Source organism: Monopterus albus, unplaced genomic scaffold, assembly GCF_001952655.1.
Source record: "Monopterus albus unplaced genomic scaffold, M_albus_1.0 scaffold209.1, whole genome shotgun sequence".
Taxonomy (NCBI): Eukaryota; Metazoa; Chordata; class Actinopteri; order Synbranchiformes; family Synbranchidae; genus Monopterus; species Monopterus albus.
The window spans coordinates 1,154,471-1,172,426 of NW_018128089.1; the positions used below are offsets into that span (position 1 = coordinate 1,154,471).

The 17,956-nt window shown below is 40.6% G+C and overlaps 3 protein-coding genes across 3 annotated transcripts in view; 1 reads left to right on the forward strand and 2 right to left on the reverse strand.

Annotated features, from left to right (window-relative positions):
• The window catches only part of decr1 (2,4-dienoyl CoA reductase 1, mitochondrial), an 11,306-nt gene extending 6,904 nt beyond the window's left edge, over window positions 1-4,402 (reverse strand). Inside the window, exons 1-5 of the mRNA XM_020618784.1 lie at window positions 4,098-4,402; window positions 1,762-1,967; window positions 1,604-1,661; window positions 1,435-1,521; window positions 1,128-1,275 (exon numbers count right to left, since the gene is read on the reverse strand). Coding sequence (XP_020474440.1) covers window positions 1,128-1,275; window positions 1,435-1,521; window positions 1,604-1,661; window positions 1,762-1,967; window positions 4,098-4,166 — 568 coding nt within the window. The 5' untranslated portion in view covers window positions 4,167-4,402. The remainder of the gene's footprint in view (window positions 1-1,127; window positions 1,276-1,434; window positions 1,522-1,603; window positions 1,662-1,761; window positions 1,968-4,097) is intronic.
• Window positions 4,403-6,658: 2,256 nt separating this feature from the next.
• pmvk (phosphomevalonate kinase) lies at window positions 6,659-10,054 on the forward strand. Its single transcript, XM_020618792.1, has 5 exons — window positions 6,659-7,040; window positions 8,363-8,426; window positions 8,534-8,686; window positions 9,258-9,387; window positions 9,485-10,054. The coding sequence occupies exons 1-5, from the start codon at window positions 6,946-6,948 to the stop codon at window positions 9,646-9,648; spliced, it is 606 nt and encodes a 201-aa protein (XP_020474448.1). The 5' UTR covers window positions 6,659-6,945; the 3' UTR covers window positions 9,649-10,054.
• A 665-nt stretch (window positions 10,055-10,719) lies between these two features.
• LOC109970852 (tropomyosin alpha-4 chain-like) overlaps window positions 10,720-17,956 on the reverse strand; it is a 12,001-nt gene continuing 4,764 nt past the window's right edge. The window contains exons 3-9 of the mRNA XM_020618705.1: window positions 16,646-16,779; window positions 16,160-16,336; window positions 13,890-13,965; window positions 13,592-13,681; window positions 12,646-12,708; window positions 12,096-12,165; window positions 10,720-11,864 (exon numbers count right to left, since the gene is read on the reverse strand). Coding sequence (XP_020474361.1) covers window positions 11,782-11,864; window positions 12,096-12,165; window positions 12,646-12,708; window positions 13,592-13,681; window positions 13,890-13,965; window positions 16,160-16,336; window positions 16,646-16,779 — 693 coding nt within the window. The 3' untranslated portion in view covers window positions 10,720-11,781. The remainder of the gene's footprint in view (window positions 11,865-12,095; window positions 12,166-12,645; window positions 12,709-13,591; window positions 13,682-13,889; window positions 13,966-16,159; window positions 16,337-16,645; window positions 16,780-17,956) is intronic.

Here is a 17,956-nt window from a genome sequence, read left to right on the forward strand (position 1 = left end):
CAGGCTGCAAGGCCGCTGGTAGAGGACCCGAGCTTTAAGGAAGGAATAAGGCTGCCCCATAGTGGGGGGCAAGCGGGGGGGAATTTTATATATATATATATATATATATACTCATATTATACAAGTACTCTTTTTAAATATTCCCAAAGCACATTTCTTTTTCTTTTCTTGTTCTCTCAGCCTTATCTTGTTTACTTATTGCCTTATGGGAGAACATTGTACTACATGCACATTGAGAACCACTGTACCAGAGTGAAATTCCTTGTGTGTTCAACACACATGGCCAGTAAAGCTGATTCTGACTCTGAAAGTTCTATTGTATACATTCAGATAATGCCTGTGCTTGGTTTATGAGACTATTATTGAATGATACTGGCCAGGAGCCACTTTAGCACACATGTAACTTCATGCTTCTACTCCATGTAAGGTGAATAATGTTATTTTAGTTTGAGAAAACTAGCTAATGCGAGATAGATGAATGCCACTGTGACTTAACTTCACCTGCAGGGTGCATGATGCTAGCTAGCACGCACTATTTGTAAGAACTAATGCTTCCTTTACACTTACAAAATGTCACTGTATGTTTGAACAAAAAGTTGTACAAACAAACAAGGTGCACAGCTAGCATTTTCCAGTAACAGTGATACTTAGCTCATACATTGAGTGTTGGCTGCTGCTACTACCATGGATGTGTGGTTAACAGCTGTGCTCAATATAGCTAAATCTGACAGCTTGTGTTCTGACAACAGTGTGTTCCGCCGTCCCAGACCCATCCTCCTCTTTGCCTGGACCCACACACCCAACTCAGCCCTTCTAAGGCTAATTGTTACCAAACAGTCACTAGCAAACAGTTCAAGTGCTGTTCTATCCATAGTAGGCTGCAGTGTTTGCCTGCAAATTTGACAAACTTTACAATTTTAGGAAAATGTGCAAGAATTTCAAGTGGCAAAAAAAGAATCTGATTAAGAATTAAATCATCTTAAAAACTTGAGAAATCTGGGTACTCCTTCAATAGGGACCATTATTTTCTAAAACTAAAGCAGCTACTCTGCCTCAGCCCGCCATCTATCAGTCTAAACTACAGCCTAAACTCCAAAAGCTTTGCTGAGTCTAGATCTGTCTCTTACCTTTCTGATTCTGGATCAGCCTTTTGCCCAGCTCCAGAGTAACAAAGGCTGTCCCATTCAGGACGATGTCAGTGATGGCCTTCCAGCCATTTGGGGACAGACGCTCTGATGGACACACAAAGTTTCCCGCTGCATTGTTGATGATCACCTGCACCAATCAGGACACACTGGTAATGTCAGAATTTTAGTTTCTTGTTTATTTGTAGAAACTAACTTCACAGCCTACAGTTTAATTTATCCTGTGACATCATAATGATTAATGATATTATCACACATATGATAATGCTGTGTGTGTGTGTGTGTTTACATCAGGCAGTCCTGTCAGACTCTCCATCTCATCGATACAGTGAGAGACAGCCTGCGGATTTCTAACATCACACTGAACCACATGAACCTGAGGAGAGCACACCAGGACACGTCAGTTTAGACTAATCCAGATGAGGACAGACTGATTCAGACCAGTTCAGGTTTCCCACCTTATTTCCAGTCTGACTGCTGATCTCCTCAGCAGTCTGCTGCAGAACGTTCAACTTCCTGAATAACAAACACAAATGTGATATTAGACCAAGGGGAGGGGGGGGTTAACCTTTTTTGTTTCAACAATGAGAAAGTAATCAGTCATGTGACCTCTGACCTGCTGGCAATAACACACTGAGCTCCCAGCTGGGAGAGGGTGGTGGTCATGGCTCGACCCAGTCCCGTACCCCCTCCTGTGATGAAGGCCACTCTGTTGTTGAAGGTTCCTGGCGGCAGCATGACACCTTCAACTGCAGGGAAGAACTTCGAGTGAGGAGGAGGAGGAGATCCAAACCGAAGAACCACCGAACTGTGGAACCATGACTGAACAACAGACAGAGAGCATGAGGCTTAGCAAACACATTCATCAGGACCTTGTTACTATACATTATTTTAACTTAAGTATTTTTATCCCTTTAGGCTTCAATAGGGTTTGGGATTATGATGTCACACTGCAGTGCGTTCTGTGAAATTTGTCATGTTGGAGGCTACATGTTTTGTTTTGCTGTAGTCAGCCTTGCTGACACAAAGAGGTGCTGTACACACATATGCACACAACACATCCCATAGATATTATGTATATATAATCCACTGGTAGTACATGCCTTATTGAATAAAGCAACCAAAAGACAAAATACCCCTGGTAAACATTATCATATAGACATTAAAGCCATATAATTACGCTAAATGTGTTGCTATTAAATAAAACAATTTGGCAAATGTGTCAAAAAATACTTTGTGAATTTCATAGCTAAGTCTAATAACCTGAAAAAAGCACCTCATGAATCCTGTATTTCTCATTAAAATATACAAAGGTCAAAGTATGATGATTGTGTAAATCCCTGATTATCCACTTTCTTTAACAAATAGAGAGTCGCACAGATTAGAAAATGGTGCTAAAAGTTATTATTGTATTCTGTTGAATAAACGGATGGAAAGATAAACAGCGCTTCCGTTGTGTTGCTGTAGGCATTACAACCCTACTGAAAAGAATGGTGTGTGATTGTGATAAGATGTCATTGTGTATGCTTTTTCCTACAGTCTAGCGCGTGAAACTATAGATTTTTTTTTTTTTTTTACAAAATACTGATTAAATAAATGGGTTTATCTGATTTCGTTGGTTTGTAACAAGATACACAACAAATAGTTTTTAAATGGTGGACCGGAGATACCTGTGCGTAATGTAAACAGGAAGTACAACGCATGTGTAGGTCTGCGCATGCGCATGCCGGTACTTTCAAAGCATGGACTAACTTCTCACTTGTGTGTACAGATAAAACCACCGAAAAAACGCTAGTACGTAGCCTAGCCTAACGGTATTGCTGTATGATTGGATCGTGGGGTGGACCGATGTTTGCCTACCTATGTTGTACCTGGGGGACCGCTGAGAAATCAGCTGATCTCCGCTGTTTCGTCTTGCTGGTTGTAGTGTGTTGCTAACGGTTGGAAGACGCTGTGATCGAAGTTGTACTTGTGAAATTTCATTACCTTTGAAATGTTTGTGCGCGCACCCCAAGTGTATAGTGGTCGAGTGAAAAAAGTCCGGTGGGTCGCTGGAACAGGTCGCGGGGCATGATGACATGAGACGGACAGAGAGAGATCTCGGTACACACACCGCGGCGAGCGTCCGGGAGTCAGAGCCCATGTGGGCTTAGAGACGCCGCAGCCCGGAGAGCGTAGCTGCTAACACCGTTGGGTATGTTTCTGGAGATACGGTAAGTCTTTTTTGTTAAAAATTGTATGTTTGATAACAAAGCAGCTGTTTAGACACAATGTTGTTTGTGAAGAGAGAACTGTGGTAGGAATTAGAGTGAAAGAGAAACATTATTCCCTAAATACTTCTGAATTATTCCTAACAGGCAGAACGTCCTTAAACTATGATGGCGTGAAACAGTTGCGGATCCCGAAATAAGCTAATTTTGTGCAATATTAATGTAATTATTGAAATGAAAAAATGTATCACTCTCTAATATTTATTCTAAATTTATTTCAAGAATCGAGCAAAAAGCCTGTGTAGTGAGAAACAACCGCCTTTTCCAATGTCTAGAATAAATATTTAATGTGTCAGACTAATAATTACAGAAAAGAGAGTTACTTCTGTTACATTTAGGTGAAATATTTAATGTCAGACTAATAATTAAAGAAAAGTGAAATAATGTATCAGGCTAATATTTAATTATTACTCAGATACATTAATTCTCCTGATAATAGGGAAAGGTGGCTGTTTCACAACAACATAGTTATGTACGATGCATGTATTAATTTTAGGTTAAAAATAAACAATAGAGAGTTAATTCAGTTACAAATGTATTGTATTGCTTTTGCAACCAGAGTACAGACACAGTGACTGATTGTTGGATAGTGATTTATTATGTTGTTTTATAACTCATCTCTAACGAAACGTGTTACTTTAATAATTTCAAGATGTTTAATAACTTTAGATTTCTGTCTCACCCTGAGTGCGCAAGTCTTCACCGCTTGCAAAACTCCACCATTTATCCTAAACATCGCAGCTGCTGCCATGTTGATCGGGAGGTAACGACCTTCGACTCGGATCGTACCAACACGTGGAAGAGGAAGGGGGTTAAACTTCTTTTCCAAGCCTTGTTTTTAATAGAAATACAATTCAATATAAACAGTTGCATCAAATGCTTAACAGGATGTATCAAATAAACAAAAGTAGGCATATTCCATGAAAGTAGGTTTAAGTAAACAAAGCTGAACAAGAAAAGCAGACAGGGCAAAGTGAAAACAAAATACGAGAAGTTCTACTGATATAAAATAAAAAAAATTTGAAGAGGTCAGTGGTTTTGGTAGTTTATTTTATTTTTTGTTAGAATGTTTTAAGTGCGACAGTGTTAGGAAGTAATTGCTCAGATTGTTTAAAAGTTCTGTCAAGGCTGCCCTAGAAGCCCAAGTTTATTTATTTTAGTTGTTGAACTGCTCTTTATACATTTTAAAACAGACATTCAGCCATTTCATGTAATGCGTTCCCCCGTACTTCCCCAGTAACTTTATTTATCTTTTAAAAAGCAAATCAAATTCCAGAAGTTATAGATTATCTTTTACTTTTCTCAGAGGCATCTGGTATGAACTCTTATCTATTCACAGACATACATTTTCACTTTTATATAATATTTCTTTAAAGAAGAAGCCATCAAACATACTGTAGGTATTACTGTAACCAAAGATCCATTTTTAAGGCAGGTGGTAAAAATTGTTTTAAAGAATGCCAGTTTATATTTAACAGCTGGTTACAAAGAGAGATCTCAATCTTTGGCAAGGTACTGCTCTCCAAAACTGAAGGAACTTCAAGACTCGTTTATCCAGCCTCTTGTCTCTCAGTTCCTCATCATCATTTTGTCAGAGCCATTACTGTTTCTTATAAAAAACAAACAAGCACCACTTTATAAGGAATAAAGATATAGTGAAACCTGTTGCTGATGGTCTAAATGTTATAGATTTTAATTTTATAAATGGAACTTTAAAAATAAAACAGTTAAAATAATTCATTATGAAAACTGAAAATCTATGGTTACAAATCTTCTCTGCAATCTTCAGTAAATTAGGTGGTATTAAGTTCTTATTAAAATGAGACTGTGATATTAATAACTTACCTATAAAATTGTCTATTTCACCAACATCTCACTATATTGGAAACTTGTTTATAAGCACAACTTCAGCCCACATAATGTGCCTATTTGGAACAAGAGATGTATTCTTATGAAATGCAAATCTATCTTTATCAAAACCTGGATGTCAAATGGTATTTGGGCTATCTGACATTTAGTAAATAGACAGGGAAGTGCTTTAAAATTTGTTCATAAATCTAGGCCCATTTGTACCAGAAAGAAATGTATTGGTACAGTTAATGCTATTCCATCTCCCTTTCTTCATTTGATAAAAGGATTAGTATTATTTTATTTCCTGGTACCTGTATTACAAAATATTATCTGTAATTACAAACTCATTGAGAAAAAACAAAACATTAATAATAAAGTTATTAGAGATGCTCTTACCATGTAACGCTTCTCTGGCCCCATTAGAAAAAAGTACCTCTTACATATGCTCCAAAACTGATATTGTTAAAATTAGAAGCAAATATTTAACATTTCCCATTCCCCCTAAAGCCAAAGTGCACTTCAGAGTAATTACCAATATATATCCATGTCATCGGTGTGTGAATGGGTGAATGGTGTAGCATCTCTGTAAAGCGCTTTGGCCAGTGTAACACACTGTGAGAAAGCGCTATATAAAATACAGTCCATTTACCATTTACAGTCCATGTGACAAATTCTTCTGCTAATGTAATATTAACTGTAATGTGTGCACTTTTTGCTATGGAAGATAGTGAACCATTTCAGTGCCTTTTCTACAGCTGCATTTTCTGTTCAGCTTTTTGGAATGACTAGTATTTATGGTTGTGCTCAAAAAAAAAAATTACAACTTTCCAGTCTAGTAACATTGCCACTGGAATTTTTATGCAAGATCAAAAAATGTCAATTTTTTTTTGTTAATAATGTGTTTTTGCTGGCAAAATATATAGGCTGCACAAGTGATTTTTTAAAGTTTTCTGTTTTTGAATCCTAAAACTAAAAATGAAAAATATTTGTTAAAAAAATCCTTGAACCATAAAAGCTGCTTAACTCCCTAATAGTAGACTTTATGTAACCCTTCACTTGTTACAAAAATGTTTTTAAAATGCTATAAAGTGTGATTTATAGCATTCATTATTTTATGTAGGCTATTTTATTATTAAAACTGACAACACGTATGAACAGGGCTAATAATAATAATATTATTATTATTAAGTACCTACAAAAATAAAAAAAAAATCAGAAGTGATAATAGAGAGAAATATGACACAAACACTGGGAGAGCTACAAATCGTCATTAAACCTGTAATTCCTCAGATTATATTTACTAGATTTTTTTGTTACACTCTTGACATTGCAAAAGTACAGGGCACCCACCCATCCCCGGAGCCGCAGTGGTTCAGTCCAATCACGTGACACTGTAACGTGTAATATGCTTGATTAGGGAGAGAGAGCGCGTCTGCTTCATTTTTAAAATTTCTGTCCGTACGTCAGTCGCTGAACGGTTAATCAGTTTTCTACTGATGATTTATCTAACCCTCCTGTGAGTGTTTAAATCACTCTGGGATTTGTATTTTGAACTGCTTCCTGTTAGCTTGGACAGTTACGGTGCCGTTCTAGTGTAGTCTGGCAGTCGGAATATAGAGCTGATAAACCAGGCGCGGATCAATTGGCAGCAGGTATTGATGAGGGGTTATTGCTGATAGATGGGGGACCGAGTCTCTGAACCGGAACTGGTTCTGGTCTTCAGTGGAAAACGGAAGTCCGGAAAGGACTATGTGACGGACCTGCTCCTGGACCGGTAAATAATCAAAATACTCGCCGTTTGTGTCACTGTGTTTAGTACAAATTAACAAAATGTTTAATACTGATCCACTGGTGTTCATTGCCAATGTAGCAGAGGTAACTAGTTGGGCTTCGTGAACAGGTACTGGGTCCGTCAACACCCTCCCGCAATGATTGTCCACTGACCAACTACAAAACGAATTAGGGCTACTTATGAAATAGAGACTGGGCTAAATTTCAAGTACTGAGCTTTGTTGTTTCCTCGTAATATTTGTCTGTACCCCCTGTTGGCAGATGGAGCTGGTTCTCTAGTCGCTGCCATTAAACCACTGCAGAAGAAGGTGAAGTGATTCAAGTTCACACGGTGGAAAACACCACCTGACGTTTCTCTTAGCTTCATGTGTTAATGTAACTTCACACCACCTGTCTGTGGCTCCACGTTGGGTCATGTGATTCATGTGCATCAGCTTTGATACAGTCTCTCCCAGTCCCAAGGTCCGCACTCACGGACTTTGAGGTGCGTTCCCGCTGAGTTAGTGAGGGATCAGGTGCACGAGGGCTCTCTTGCCTTCATTTTGAACCTTTTATGCTCACTCTCCGTAAATCGGCGCTTCTGCAGGCTTAATCTGAGGGAGTTTGTGATTGTGCGTTGGGATTGTCCCGCTGTACCCAGGGAGGCTGGAATCGTAAAATAGGCTAATCTTACTCCTATACTTTCGGCTGCTCCCGCTAGGGGTCGCCACAGCGAATAATCACTTGCCACCCAACTGATGATTCGCCACATGCTGAACTTGGCATGTTTTACGCCAGATGCCCTTCGGGGTGAAGTCAAATTTAGAGTCGTAGAGATGTAAAACTGACTCTAGGAACAAGTTTTGATACAGTGCTGCTGTCAGTTTTATGTGTTTGCAGACTCACTCTGACACTGATGGTATCATACACTGCTGCTGTGGCTGAGTTATAAACTCCTGTTCCGTCATCTACCTGCACATAGTTCATGCTGAGCGGTTTGTTGCTGCAGCCTGACAACATACCGTATGTCACTGTGCTTCCGCTGAATTATGTGGCTTCTTCTGCTGCATCCTTACAGCTATGAATGAATTAAAATCACACTTTGACATAAACGCATTCAGTGTTAATGCTGAGACTGTTACCTGTATCAGACATGACACACTATTACTGCTTATCTTTCTAATGTTACCATTAGTACATTAAGTACATGTTTTACCTGTCAGTGACAACTGTCACCCATCTGTGAAACACCTGTTGACACCTGTGATGTTTTTTAATGTGGCAGATATCTGTGATACAACAGCTCACCTTTTTCTTCTTCTGTAGTTTAGGGTCTGATGTTTGTTGCGTCCTGCGTCTATCCGGACCGCTCAAACAGCAGTATGCTCAGGTGAGACCTACACCTGCTGATACACACAAACATGTCACCATGGTTACATCACTGTGATCATGTTATTGTTTCTACCAATGAGTCATACTGCTCCTGCTGGTTGTCAGGAACATGGTCTGGACCTGGCCCAGCTGCTGGGCTCTGGTCTGTATAAGGAGCAGTATCGGTCTGATATGATTCACTGGGGCGAAACTCGACGAAGTCAGGACCCTGGATTCTTTTGTCGCCTAGCAACCAGAGGAGCACAGCAACCAGTTTGGGTATATCTTCTTTCTCTTGTTAGTTTTTTTCTTATTCACTTTTTCTTCTGGACTGCTTCTTTTTCCTGCAGCTGCTCCCAGCTTTTGATGTACTTTCACATTTGATCCAAAAGGTTTTGGTGGAAACTAAAACCTTGATGTATGCCCTACTAACAAACCTACCAACTAAGTAGTAACATTATAAAAAGCAGAGGTGAAACTGGAGCATCTGGGTTCAGGCCCAAAAATAAGAAAATCTCATTCAATTTACTGAGATTTCTAAATTGGGTAATAAAGGAAAATCAGGCTGGGCACCAAGTCCAAGTAAACATTATGTTATGTAACTCGGTCACCAAATAGCATCAGTACAAAGTCGGGTGTTTTTTCACCGTTTGAACTAAACCCTGCTTTAGTATGGTGGCTGCAGAGACACAAGGTGTAGCATCAGTACAAAGTCGGGTGTTTTTCCACCGTTTGAACTAAACCCTGCTCTAGTATGGTGGCTGCAGAGACGCAAGGTTAATGCGTTTACATCTGAAATCACTCCAGTCATTGGTCAACAAGTCAGCTGAGTTCTTCTGTGATTGGTCAGGTGGTGAGTGATGCACGCAGACTATCAGACTTGCAGTGGTTCTGGTCAGAGTTTCCTCGACAGACTCGATGTGTCAGAGTTCAAAGTTCAGAACAAACACGCAAACAGAGAGGGTGGAGCTTCACTACAGGTAAGATCTACCCATCTTTCTGTTTAACTCTCAGGTGTGGATGATGCGAAGTCAGAGTTTTAATCTACCTGTATGTCTCTATCTCTCTATTGCTTAGGTGTGGATGATGCAGAGTCAGAGTGTGGGTTGGACAGTGGGGTTGAATTTGATTGGATCATCACTAATGAGGCTGACGCCCCCTCATTAGACAAACAGCTGCAGCCAATCCTGAAGCTGGCCATGGAAGCAGCGTCATCATCATCTACCAGTCGCAGCTCCTAATCACTAATTAATATTATTGATGAATATGGATGTTCAGTATCAGCAGAAGGTCTGTGGTGCTCATTTTCTATCACATGAAGTTTATCTTTGTCAGATCTGTAAAACTCAGCTGAGCCTTGATGAGCTGATCAGTAACCACCGCGGGGATCTTCATAGGCCAGCTGCTTGTAGGTTAGACCTGGTCAAGTAAAACAGTGAGTCCCTGTACAGGAACATTCCCGGACATGCATTAATCTCAGGCCCTGTATTTTTTCTTCAAATTCTCTGGTGAGGAAAAAATATATTCACAAAATTGGGCGCAGTCGAAAGATACCGCTTTGCAATGGCACTGTGGATGTCTTTTAAAAAAAAAATTTTTTTTTTTAAAGCTTTATTGAAAATGCACATAAACAAGGCAATATAACATTTGGCGAAAATGGTGGGGGCACTGGTGGATGTCAGGCAAGCTCACATGAACATGCAACGACCTGGAGATTATCACCATTCAAGGAAATCCTTAATCATTTAATACTTAATTTTGTTAGAAAAAAAGACTTGAGTTTGCGAGATGTGTATAAGCTGAGTTGCTTCTGCAATGAAATACAACATACAGTATGAACACCTAATTTTTGAGCTTTAGGTTATGTCTAAGATGAGAATTCACTGTTGTACCATTGTAGATAAGTCAAAACAAGGAAAAACATGTCATGGGCTGTTTAACAGGTGTGTTCAATAAAGACATGAAAGATCAGGACTGTTTGCGTTTTATCATCTGTGCGACCATGGTTCAGTAGAGTGGTCATTTCCCAAACGGAAGATGAGCGGGTCGAATCACAGTGCCTGCAGTCGAAGTGTCCTTGGACATGACACTGAACCCCAAGGTCCCCCCCAATGGTTAGAGCCATCAGTATGAGTTGGCGTCAGATGAAAACCAGTTAACTGCAAACGGTGCCATTACTCTTTCTTCCAACTGTATACTGAGCACAAACTGTTACAAAAACTGACCAAAAGTAAATATTGACATTAAAATCCACTTAAACCAGGGTGAACGTTCACATCTTTAAGTGAATAAAAACCACAACAAGTCTCAGACCAGATCTATATACCAGTGACGGTGCTTTTATTTTATAAAATTCAGTTTCACTTTGTCATGATTTATTACAATGAGCTGTGACATCTGCACAGTGATGACACCATCACTGGCTTCCAGTAAAAACATTTAAATTTTATTTGTTCATGTTATCAGGTCAAAGGTCAGGTGACCTCTGATTGGCCCCTGGTTCCATACATAGTGGAATGCCTAGCTTTGATTGGCTACCTTAAAACACACCCCCAGGAACAAAACTAGTAAATCATTGGCTAACAGGAAGTTGGCTCTAATCATTCAATCAATAGTTGTTGTAGGAGAGAAAACTAATCAGTAACGACAAACCGTTCAAACAAATGATTAGTTGTTAGTCAATTAGCTTTTAACAAAGCAATGGCTGTAAATTGCTGTTAAACTCCCTTTAGACAAATGTCTGGCAGCTCCTCATCTGGCTTCCCTTGCATAATACTGAGGAGGGTGGGATGGCACCGTCAGTGGGTGAGGAGGAGGGAAGAGTGGTGAGAAGGAAGGCCAACAGGATAAAATTAAAGAAACACTTCAAATGTCATTTGAAGGTTCAAAGAAGAAATGTGAGAGCAGGATTTGTTGAGGAAGACTGAGGGGAGGCTACACCATCCTGACACCTCCCTCACATCCACCAGGAGAGGAGGTGCAGTGAAGAAGAGGAGTAATGTTTAGTTCTTGCTGACACCCACAGAGCAGCCAGCAGAGGGAAAGGGGGGAGAACTTTAACCCTGACCCCCTCATAGCGGTGGTGGAAGATGGAATGGCAACAGTGGAATGAGACGAAGTCATTCAGCAGCAGGAGGCGCAGTAAAGAGGAGGAAGTACAAGAAAAGGATTTTTTTTGGCCACAGAGTATGAGCCTGACCTTCTCGCAGGCAGGGGTGGAGGGGAGGGGAGGTGGGGCAGTAACAGTGGAAGGAGGAGGCAGTTCAAGGAGGAGAGATAGGAATGTTTTGACCACAGAGTTCCCTGACATTCACTTGTCAGGCAACTGAGGGAGGTGAGAGGGGGCAGAGGGCAGGAGAAATGAAGGAAGATGTTCAGCAGAAGTTGAGCTCCTCCATGGTCTGATTCAGAGTCGCCTGAAGCTCCGTGTTGGCGTTTCTGGCTGAAGTCAGAGCATCTGGAAACGGAAACAGACAAATGGTGAACATCCAGCTGTCAAATCGCTGTCTCAAGTCCAAGAGTTGTGCTTGAGTTAGAAGTTGAGTTGCTGAACATTAAGATAGTGCTGCACACGATAATGTAACAGTTCGCATATTAATTAACACTGTGCACATTAAGGTAATGTATATGTTAATTCTGCCTATTTTACTGCATAAAACCTTTTTGGCACAAAAACAGTCAGTCTCACCTTCCAGGTCATCAATGGTTTTCTCCAGTTTGGCCACTGAACGCTCTGCAAACTCTGCTCTGGTCTCCGCCTGAAACACAGGAAGTCAAACAGTTGATAAAACCGGATGTAGCCATCTTAAATTGCTGCCTGCTCTGTCACGACGCCTTGGAAATGCCCAGTCTATCCACCAGTGGAGCAGTGACTACTTTTAGCTTTCTGCATGAACTGAGGCAAACAGCTCCAGGTTGACTGGCTTCAGTCTTAAACAGCAGTAATATCACTTCACTATGATTTCACATTCACACTTTATAGGCCCCTGGGACTAATGGGCAAAACACAACGACAGCTGAGTTAGAGTTCCCAACACTACTCTGCATGTAAATACGGTACTTTATGGAGTCACACACTGCTTAATTTTGTTAAAAGTTTTTGTGAACCGAGCGCCATCTAATGGTGACACCCTGCAAATTAATGAATAGCACTCTAATGGGTTATTGGTGGTTAAAAATATTTCAGAATGTCTTAAGAATATTTGATCAGTACTTGTGTAACATTATTTGTTTCTCACCTCCTTGAGTTTGCTGCTCAGGCTCCTGATCTCCTCTTCATACCTGTCCTCTTTCAGAGAATACTGAGACATAGAAACAACAACCAGTCAGAGATCCAGGTGTACTGGCAGACAGTCGGGTCTGAGGACACACCTCAGTGTCACTGTCCACCATCACATATTTAAGTGTTCTACTACTGAGGACACTGGCAGTTGAGTCGATGTGGAGTCCTTCACAGGGTCATCTACCCACAGCTAAATTAAATCACAGATAATGAGCTAAAGGCACGCAGGTAGCAGGTGAAATAAACATGGGAATGGATTAAAAGAAAATTAAAATAAAAGTTTTCAGGACACTTTCACCATGAGTCCAGAACTGAGGCTGCAACACTGACTCATTTTGGAGTTGTGGACAGATGACTGATCAAATCAGTTATCTTTGTGTCATTCTGCATGAACAAGAAGGAACTGATTGAGATGGGACATAAAAACTAAACATAACCTCTGACCAGGACTGCAAACATATGGAACCTGCATGAACAACTATGTAGCTTGGGTTTTACTGATGTTACAGGTCACATTTCAGGCATGGTAAACTTTGCGGGTGCCCGTTTGAAGAATGGGCAGTGTAGGACCGATTCAGTTAAGGCAGCATTCAGACCGTCTTTAGTCCCTATTCATTGAAAGCAGTCAGCTTTCGTCCTGCGCTGGCCAACTGCCTGTTCCTCTGCCAGTGTGTTAATTCAGGTCTGTTTTTAGTCTAAATTTGCACAGCTGAAAATCTTCTCCACCTGTCTGCAGTGATGTACAGGTGCACTCCAGGATCTCTGTTGGGTGTGGGTTCAGCGCAACACTTGCGACTACGCCAAGCAGTGATGCTGGCAGTGAAACGCTGATGTTCAGACTGCTGTGAAATTCAAGTTTAACTCATTTCAGAGATTGTTAATGACGCTCCACCTCCTCCTACCTTCTCAGTCTGGGCCTCCAGAGACTTTGAGCTAGTGAAGACAGTTTTCAGCTCCTCCTCCAACACTCGACACTTACTGCAGGTCAAAGGTCACATTAAACAGAGGGGATATGTCAGATGTGTTATTCACTGTTGGACTGTGTGGCGCTGTTGTGTACAGCAGGTTAATGTCATGCAGAGAGCAGCAGGAGGAGCTGAAGGTAAAGGTCAGAGGTCAGTGGAAGTCAGCTGGAGGTTAGGAAGAGGAGCTGCCCTGGTTTGTTTGACAGCAGCTTGAACATTAGTTGACCATCAGTACCTTGTCCTCAGATGCCTGCAGGCTCTTCAGTGATTGGTCGAAACTCCTCAACTGCTCCTCCAACCTCTGAACCTTACTGTTAGACAGGTGGAGAGACAGAGAGCAGGATGGAGGAAGCAGGACATGCAGCAGACACGTTTCCATGAAAACAGACAGGAAGAGAAAAACAGATGCAGAAAAATTAAAGCGCTGTTAGTGAGCAGTGTGACATTATACTGAAGTCATCAGTCTGATTACCAATCAGTGTGTTTACCTTCAAAAGGTTACTCAGACAACATGTTTACCTGCACTGTAGTAACCTGAAGCCTGCTCTTCAAATGTGGTTCAACATATTGTTGTCAAAATGAAATAATCTTGTTAATTCTGGTTTGTTTCTAATTCTCAGTGAATTTATCTTTAAATAAAAACTACATGATTAGACAGTTAAACCATGAGCAGCATTAAAATGATTGGCAGATCATGTGATTGCAGGTCCCAGCATGCACCAGGTCAACAGATTCATGGACATCCATCTCGTATTATGCACGTTCCTGCATTTTTGTGCCGATCACGAAGAACTGGTCCCAGGTGGGTAATCGGACTAATCCCCGAGCCCTGACCTGATCTCAGAAGAACATTTGATTTTACCTGGAGTTAGCCTCACCTAACCCAACCCTATGAACTAGAATGATGGCATTTGTCAGCACTTGCCCAGATGTTACTGTGGAAACTGCAAGCTGACAACGCTTTGCTATCTTCTTGTAGCCTTCTCCTGCATTGTGGGCATCAATAACTTTCATTTTCAGGGTCTTACACAGCTGCTTAGAGGAACCCATGGTTGCTGGGTGTCCACAAGTGTGTGCACAAGGTTTGAAGAGTCAAGGTATTTGTACAGCTTTGAAATTGGCATTTACCAATGACAGCTGTTGCTGTGCATCAGATCTACCGAGCTGATTAAGGTCTGAAACCTTGTGAGAGACTTTGAGACTCTGGAACTCTTAGGGTGCCCAAACTTTTGCACCATGCCATAATAATGTTTTTATTTTTTATTTTTGTTCAATTTATGGCATAAGAAGTAACTATGCATCACTGTTTGCAGAAAATATTGTGCATTTTTTCCATTTCCAAGAGAAACTGTGTTAACATCTGTTCAAATAAAAAATCACCAAAATCTGTTATTTATCAAGGGGTGCCTAAACTTTTGCATAAGACTGTAATCACATTTGTGTGACCCAGATACACAGTAGAAAATAAATGCATCAATGAAAAATGATGAGTTCAGGTTTTTACACAAACATTTGATAACCAACATCTCTGCCTACAGCAACAATATTTAACATGTTTAAGTAACAAATATAAAAATTAAAACACTTGGTATTTACTGGAAATGGGAGGATGATACCAAAGCTCTGAAGTTCGTTTCACTCCTGTAAGCAGCTGTTAGACATGCGCAGGGCGTCCAATACATTCGGTGTCCACTTCATTAAGTACATCCAAGACAATGCAGCCATGAAGTCGACAGTTCTGTTCATTCACTTCTGTTTTATCGCCGAATTCAGAGTTAATGATGGTGTTGTACTGGACTACATTATATTCAGAGGTAGGGGTGGGCAATATGGCAAAAAGATCATATCAATATTTTTTTCACAGAATCACGGTCATAATTTTATCACGATTGCTTTTAATTTTGTTTTAATACCATTTTGCAAGTTACTAAAGAGTACAACCAAACTAATCTACTCATAAAAATATAGCGCTAAAAGAAAAAGAACATGAAGTTTAGTCCACGTCGGTCAAGGAAAATCCAAACCCCAATTATATCATAGTATAGATGACTTACATATCCACTGTGCACCATGCACACTTAAATTATCAGTAGAACACCCACCCACAGGAGCAGTCCGTGTACTAAATGTTGTGCATTTGTATTGTTGTTTATTTGTTAATATTATACTGTACAACAAAACTGAGTAAACCCCTGTGCAATTTTAGTAATGTTCGATTTTAAATGTTCAAACTCGTGCCAACAACAGTAAAATTATAAAGTATTTGATTTTATTACAAATTGAAAACAAATGACAGAGCACACTGGAAACACAGCTCAAAGCTCAGCCTCAGTGCAACGACAGTGAGCACGCCTGTGGTTACTGCGACGAGGGTCCTGACCTGAATCCAACAAACTATGGAGGATTTTAAAGCAGATCAACAAAACCCTCATGTGTGAAGAACGACAGAGCATCTCTCTAGTGTGTAATCCAAATAAAGACATACATAGAAAACATTATCAACACTAATGCAGGCCTCTGTGCCGGGTTTTGTTGTGTAATGTACGTGTACTGTGCGTTCTGACCTCCTCATATTTACGATCAGCCTCCTCAGCGATATGTTTGGCCTCTCTGAGGTGAATCTCTAGTTGCTCCATCTTCTCCTCGTCCTTCAGAGCTCTGTTCTCGATCACCTTCATACCTCTGATGGGGGGGGGCACAAAGGACTTTAAGTACTCGGGTATAAACAGCAGTCACCTGCTGTTTTCTGTTCAGTCTCAATAAATAACATTTTAAATAATTTAACATTTCAAAGATGATAAAGACATCTCAGCCTCATCATCAGGTCTGTCTTCCATCTCCACTGAGAGGACATGAGACATGATGAAGACAAATCAAAGAGAGGAAACGGGAGGCTGAAGCTCATGACGGTGCCTGGCCTTGTTTCACAAAGCAATCCACAACCCACAGGTGTGTATCAGCTGTGTTGTATTTCAGGTTAAAACCTCTGACCTCTCACTCTCATCAGCAGTCTTCTCCACCTCATCGAGTTTATGAAGGGCGGTGGCCAGTCTCTCCTGAGCTCGGTCCAGATTCTCCTCAGTCAGCTGCAGACGACGTGACAGAGACGCGACTTCTGCCTCCGCCTGCAAGACACACATCAAGGGGTACACCTGTATCAGGTAACAATCAGAAACTGAAACCAAAGCACTGATTTCTGATGAGCTAACAGCTGCTCACCAACAAAGTGCCGCTCAGCATGTCAGCAGGTGTGAATATGAAGAGGTCTGTTATCAGATGAAGCCTCTGAAAACCTGCTGTTGTCTGAGCACCATGTTCAAACTGCTGACCAATAATTGTTTAATATCAGTAATCCAGCTCCAGAGACTGTAACTGTAGTACATGTTAAAGCTGTGTGTTTGTGTTATCACCAGAAGTGGGAGTAAGGCACACATTTGCAAGTCACGAGCAAGTATCAAGTTACAGTGGTGCCCATCAACCAAGTCACTTAAAATTCCACATTTAAGACAGTGATCACAAAAAAAATGTTTTAATTCACAAACCGGTTGAGTAAACCAATGCACTCTGCACAGATGAAATAGCGAGGGGAAATAGTTCTGCATTCATCGATCGCATAGAAACCGAGTTGCTTCTGCATAGAAATACTAGAACATATGTACACCTCATTTTTTGAGCTTTAGGTCACATCTAAGATGAGAATTCACCATTGTAGACACATCAGAAAACAAGGAAAAGCATGACATGGGCTCCTTAAGCAACAGATGGAAAAACAAACTGGAGTTGGGGTTTCAGTTCAGACAAGTCCTGTTCAATTCATTGGCACATTTTTAGTTATAAAGCCATTGTAAATAAACTTCCTCCAGGCCTTGGCACACTTGTTTTACAAAGCTCATTCTCCACCTTTTACCTTAGCTCACAGACACCTACTTGCTGTGTCCCTGGTGTTTGAACAGAGACAAGAAACAAAGTCCAGCGACTTGAGTAGTTTGCAAAGGAAAACCAAATTTAGTATTACTGCTTTGGGATTCCTTTTCTTCTTGGTTCTGTTCTTAGTTGTGTGGTAGTTTGTTGATGACTTTATACATTGCTGAATATTTCTAGTATGATTTTATCTGTGACTCCTAATGCCACCGTCTGAAGTTCTACACCTCAGTGGAATTTTCTCTGGTAAAAAAAAGTTAATTAAATAAACTGAAAAAAAGAGGCGCACTGACCCTCCTCCACCTGTGTGCTATAGGCCAATGTTCACACTGCAGGTCTTAATGCTCAGATCGGATTTTTTGCTGAAATCCGATTTTTTTT

Coding starts and splice junctions, on each gene's coding strand:
- pmvk (XM_020618792.1), top strand. CDS start 6,946: ATGGGGGACCGAGTCTCTGAACCGGAACTGGTTCTGGTCTTCAGTGGA. Junction 7,041..8,362: donor ACGGACCTGCTCCTGGACCG/GTAAATAATCAA, acceptor CTTCTTCTGTAG/TTTAGGGTCTGATGTTTGTT. Junction 8,687..9,257: donor GAGCACAGCAACCAGTTTGG/GTATATCTTCTT, acceptor GTGATTGGTCAG/GTGGTGAGTGATGCACGCAG.